The following is a 5,290-nucleotide window of genomic DNA, read 5'->3' as shown; positions in this document are numbered from 1 at the left end:
ACATAGAATTCATAATAAAGGGTTACGTTTGTCAGGAGCCAGCTGCCATCCTCTGGGTCAGTACAGGTTCCTGTGCTGTTTTTGATATTAGAAGTTGCCCTCCACCTCCTCCTCACCCCTTTCCCAGCTCCATGGTGGGAGTTCTCTGGCTTCGCTGCCAAGGCAAGAACACGACACACGAATCTTCACAGAGGAGCTACAACGCCGGATGGCAATCAACCTGGTGTCCAGGTGGTTCTACAGCCGTATCACCGCAGCATCATGAATGTCTGACGTGCTCAAAATGTACCTTCACCACCATGATGTGACAGGGATTATCATCCCCGCAGTCAACAGGTGAAACACGACTCCAAGAGATTAATTTGCCAAAATCACAGATCTGCAGCAGGGAGAACCGAACCCTCTGGTGTCCTAGACCAGTGCTTTATCTGTTAAAGCCTGGCAGTCAAAGCTGCTTCAAAGGAGGGGAGGTTGCTAACACCTCTCTTTTTAAAGGAACCTTTAGGAATGTGATGACGGGGATTCTGGTTTTCAGTTAAAAAAATAACAAATTATTTTATTAAAAAAAATAATCACAAATTCTCTGATTAAAACCCCCAAAATCAGCATTTTTTCATGATTAAAATGCCACTAACATATATATGGGTATCAGTTGAACAATATTTTGTTGATGCATTTACAATTTGAAGGCAATTTGGAAGCGTATCAGTGCCCCAATCATTATAATAAAATAAATTCTAAATGCATATAAATTTTGGCAATTGATTTTGGGTTTTTTTATCATGGAGAACAGAGTTTCCCCTGCCCCAGGATGTGGGTTCAGTTGTGGCCGTCTCCCCTCCGTTACTTTGTGGCGCTGAGCAGCCTGGATATGCTGGTGCCCTACCCATGCCATTGCCCCCCACTCCTCACCCACAGGCCCCTGCTCCACCCAGCCCTACTGGAGCGGACCCCCAGTTGCTACAGCCATGGAGCCAGGGTCTGCACCCACTGACCAACGCACCTGCCAGGGAGACAACTCAGCACCATCCCCACTGCTGCTGGGTGGGCAACGGATACTTCACCAGAGCAGTGGGGAGCTCCCAGCAGTGGAAACAAGCCTATCCGCCCAGCCCTGTCGGGTTCTGCCCACTGGGCTGCAGAGGCCCCAAGGGGAAGGGCAGCAGGGCAGCCCACCTCCATCCCATGCACAAATCTGGGGGGTACATGCCCCATGTCCCTCCCTAGGAGTGCATACAGCAGCGGGAAGGCAGCCCAACATCCCCCCCACCCCGGACATCCTGCTCCCCACCTGGGCCCTGTGACTGTGCATCCTGACCCTGAGCCACAAGCCCCACACACCATCCCAGCTGGGCAGCAGCACCCCCAGCCCTGTCCAACTCCCTCCCACCCTATAAGGTTCTCAATTCCCTCCACCTCCCACCAGACTTACCGGTGGGGAGCTGCTTTCCAGGCTGCCTGGTAGCCATATGCATGTGTACTTGCACATGGTACTCCCTGCTGATCGCCCTTCTCCCGCTCTCCCCAGCCCCTTGCAGGCTGGAACTGTCAGCCTGCAAGAGGAAACCCACCGCTTCTCCATTTTTTTCTCTCAACCTGAGAAGATCCAGGTTTTTCTCAAACTGAGAAAAATCTGAGTTTAACCACATTTTATGTGGCAAATAGAAAACACAGATCCCTGGTGATGACTCCCAATTCCTTTTTCTTGTTTTAACCCTCCCAGTGTTGACACCACATTTTGGGCTGAGACCCTGGGTGTAAGGAAAATAAAAGGGACCACTGGCAGGTTAGATTTGGTCAATACTTAGATTAGGAAAACCATCACCGAAACAAATGCTAAAGCCCCAGAATTTTTTCTATGTACAGAAGTACAGCTTTGTATATTAGTGTACAAGTAAAATCCCTTAGGAACTGTTTATAAAGGAGCCTGAAACCAATTTGTCTATTGGCATCATCCCAGCTGAGAGAAATGCAGTGTCTGAACAAACTGCAGAACTGCTAAAGAGGCACAGTTTAAATTTGCAGGTGTAATAATCTCATGTGTTTAGCACACACATGCAAGGAGGATTTTTTAAAACCAACTTTTGACCTGGTGGCCCCTTTAAGAAAATGCAATAGTTAAAGAGTGATCAGGAAGGGACAGAGTTACTAACCCCCTACCCCTGGCACACCAGTCCTGGGAGGCCATGCAGTCTCAGCTCTAATAGGCACGAGTTTACCATGGATAAGAAAATGTACAGAGGCAATTGTACACCAGAGAGCTTTATAGTCAGAATGGAGTGCACCAGGTTTTCCAATGCCAAATGGAACATGACCCAAAATCTTTACAGAACAGAAACACTTTCAAGAAGGTGGCCAGCTGTAGCTCCAACATCTTGATTCCTTTTTGGATGGAGAAGAGGCTGTGAACTGTTTTGCATTGGGATGAGATTTTTCCTCCCCAGCAGGTGAAGGTTGACATGTCCCATGCAAATTCCCTAAAAGTGTCACATGAAACAAAAATGCCTTGAACAGAAAACGGAGTGGAAACAATAATTCTGCTCATGCAGCAAGACCCTGGTTTGTTGTACATATAAACCATCACAAGTGCATTCCAGGGGGGAGGGGCAGGGAGGGAAGGAAAGGAATAAAAATGGAGAAACTATTTGCTGTTCAAGGCAACTCTGAAGTAGAGGATGGATCCAAAGCACCATCTTGCTTCACGGGAAAGTAGATGGAAAGCGCAGTTTGGATTTCACAATCCACATTTCATAACTGAAAGAGAGGAGAGGGGAGAAACCAACCTACAAGCATCAAAAGAATGCATATGTAAAAATGTGGAAATGCTTCACTAGGACAGGCCTTGGGGGGAGACAAGAACACAGTTAGCAGGGCAGGCATACTAACTGGCTTCTTAAAAACACAGGGGCTGCATGGGCAGGTAAGGATAGCAGGCCAATGGTATTGATAACCATCTATGACCCATGCTGCTGAACATGCCTTGGTACACAGCTCTGAGTTCCTAAGCCCAAAATAAAAGCCATTGAAAATTCATGTGACAAGGAGGTTCTGTCCTCTGGGCAAGGAAGGGGCCACCAACTGCTGGGAGGCTCAGCCTGGTAAACCTGGCTTTTGGTGTCTGCAGAACTCGACTGAAGGAGGGACACTGTCCCCAGCCTCAATGGTTTCCTCACTCTATGGGGGGAGGCAGCCATCTTACAGCACGAGTGTAAAACGCCTGAGACGTGAATGCCTTGCCATGCTAACACTTTTCTGTAAACCATTTTGAAGCTCTGGCTTTCTTCTTTACTATCCAGTAGTCATGTCCCTGAGAGGTACTGTAGGGCTGGAGTTCTAGTGTATGCAAATTCAAGGCCAGGGTGGGATATCAGGAAAAGCATTTTGTTTTGTTTCTCTTTTTAAAGATAGCTTTGCATTGTCTTCCCAAACTGCATAGCAGCTTACGTGTAGTGTCAAAGACACTGGGGCCATGGAAATCAATGGGGCTTGCATGGATTTCGACAGCAGCACCAGTGAGAGTTCATGAAGCTGCTGCGCAGAAACATCCCTTCCAGAAGGATTCCACTCTCTCTTGTTTCTGGCCCTGTGGCTGCTGCATTACAAGCTGTACAATAATGGTGTCTGCTCAATTTAAAGCTTGTCAATTGCCTGACAGGGCAAAGGCCAACACCAGCTTTGTCATTAAAAAAATAGGAAGGATAAAAAGTTAAGAGACTTGATTAGTCACAAGGTGAGAGTGCGATGCTTTCATGCGGCATGGTTTGCTGCATTCATTTATTCAGACAGGAATGTCAGGTGTGCAGCAGTGGAATATGCTGGGGGGGGGGGTCAGAAGTAGGTCCTTCACCTCCCCACCCCCAGCCTGGATTCTCTGGAGAAAAGAAAGAGGGCTAAGCACCAGATGTGGGGATGGTAACACCTGTTGCCACACTGCCATACCTCGACCAGTCACCTTACACAAGTCTGCCATGACTGCATGTTCTTTCCAAGCAGCCACTGCCCCAGAACAGCGTACGCAGATGTAAAGCTTTCCCTCTGCTGCTTCTGCTCCGCTAGAACTGACCGCAATTGGCCAAAGCTTTCTACATCTGCCCCTGTCCTGGCGTGGCTCAGAAGAGAAGGTGATAGCCACTGAGAGAAGAGTCCGCAGACTGCACGCATGACAAGCCTACAGCTCCTCATAGTCCCCGCCCCCTTGCTGCTTGCTGGTGCTAGCTCCACCTCCCAAAAAGGCCTCCAGTTCATCTAGCTCATTGTTTTTCTCCTTGCTTTTCTTCTTTTTCTTCTTCTTCTCATCTTTGCTCTCCTCCTTCTCCTTGCTCTTCTTGTGTTTGTTTTTCTTCTTCACAGACTTCTCTTCTTCCTGCAAAACAACAAGACAAGCTTCTTTCTAACAGTACCAGCTAGTTACTGACCATGCATTTTCCTTGCCCCTATAAACAAAAACTAGATTTGGTGGGAATTTTACTAAACGAATAAAGCCCAATAGCAAGGAGTAGGAGGTTAGGAACACAAGGCCATTCTGCAGTCATAGACCAGAAGGATACGAAGCCATGCACGATGCATGCAAGCAGCTTCCTGTTGGGTTAAGAGGGCTAGTCACAATATCCAAGTTTAGAAGCACCGCTCTTAGGTAACAAACCAACTGCTGCTCTCTTGTTAAGCTCAAAGGATTTATTCTTTCTTGGACACACCATTGACGACATCAATTTTGCTAAACAGCATGTTTTCCATCCAATATGCCTGTGCTGTACTCTATCACCCAGTGTTATAATAGGCTGCACACTGCATTTTTTTATTTTATCTTTTAAACTTGATATTTCTCAAAGTTTGCTTTTAAACTGTGAAGGAGCTAATGGTCTAGAGTCCTGACGGACTGCCAATCTCTCTGGCCCTCCAAGTTAAAAATGCTTTGCTCTTTTAGGACACGCATTGAAGTAGACTTGATTAATTGAGTTTGCTGGAGTGTGCTAATTAACACATTGCAGCAGCCTCTGCACCATGTCTATTCATAGTTTCATAGTTGGTAGGGTCAGAAGGGACCTGAGCAGATCATCAAGTCCGAACCCCTGCCATGGCAGGAAAAAGTACTGGGGTCAAACGACCCCGGCAAGGTGTTCATCCAGCCTCCTTTTAAAAACCCCCAGGGTAGGAGCCAGCACCACTTCTCTTGGAAGTTGGTTCCAGATCCTAGCCACCGTGACAGTGAAGTAGCGCCTCCTGATATCTAGCCTAAATCTACCCTCTGCCAGCTTGTGACCATTATTTCTTGTCACTCCTGGTAGTGCTC

The 5,290-nt window shown here is 47.4% G+C and overlaps 1 protein-coding gene across 1 annotated transcript in view; it reads right to left on the bottom strand.

The window, feature by feature from the left end:
- Positions 1 to 2,246: 2,246 nt before the first annotated feature.
- The window catches only part of RABL6 (RAB, member RAS oncogene family-like 6), a 92,554-nt gene continuing 89,510 nt past the window's right edge, over positions 2,247 to 5,290 (bottom strand). Inside the window, exon 15 of the mRNA XM_019510427.1 lies at positions 2,247 to 4,363. Within this exon, the coding sequence (XP_019365972.1) occupies positions 4,169 to 4,363 (195 nt within the window). The 3' untranslated portion in view covers positions 2,247 to 4,168. The remainder of the gene's footprint in view (positions 4,364 to 5,290) is intronic.

This window comes from Gavialis gangeticus, unplaced genomic scaffold, assembly GCF_001723915.1.
Source record: "Gavialis gangeticus isolate Ggan-Ray unplaced genomic scaffold, GavGan_comp1, whole genome shotgun sequence".
NCBI lineage: Eukaryota > Metazoa > Chordata > Crocodylia > Gavialidae > Gavialis > Gavialis gangeticus.
This window is presented reverse-complemented; position numbering and strand designations above follow the sequence as displayed.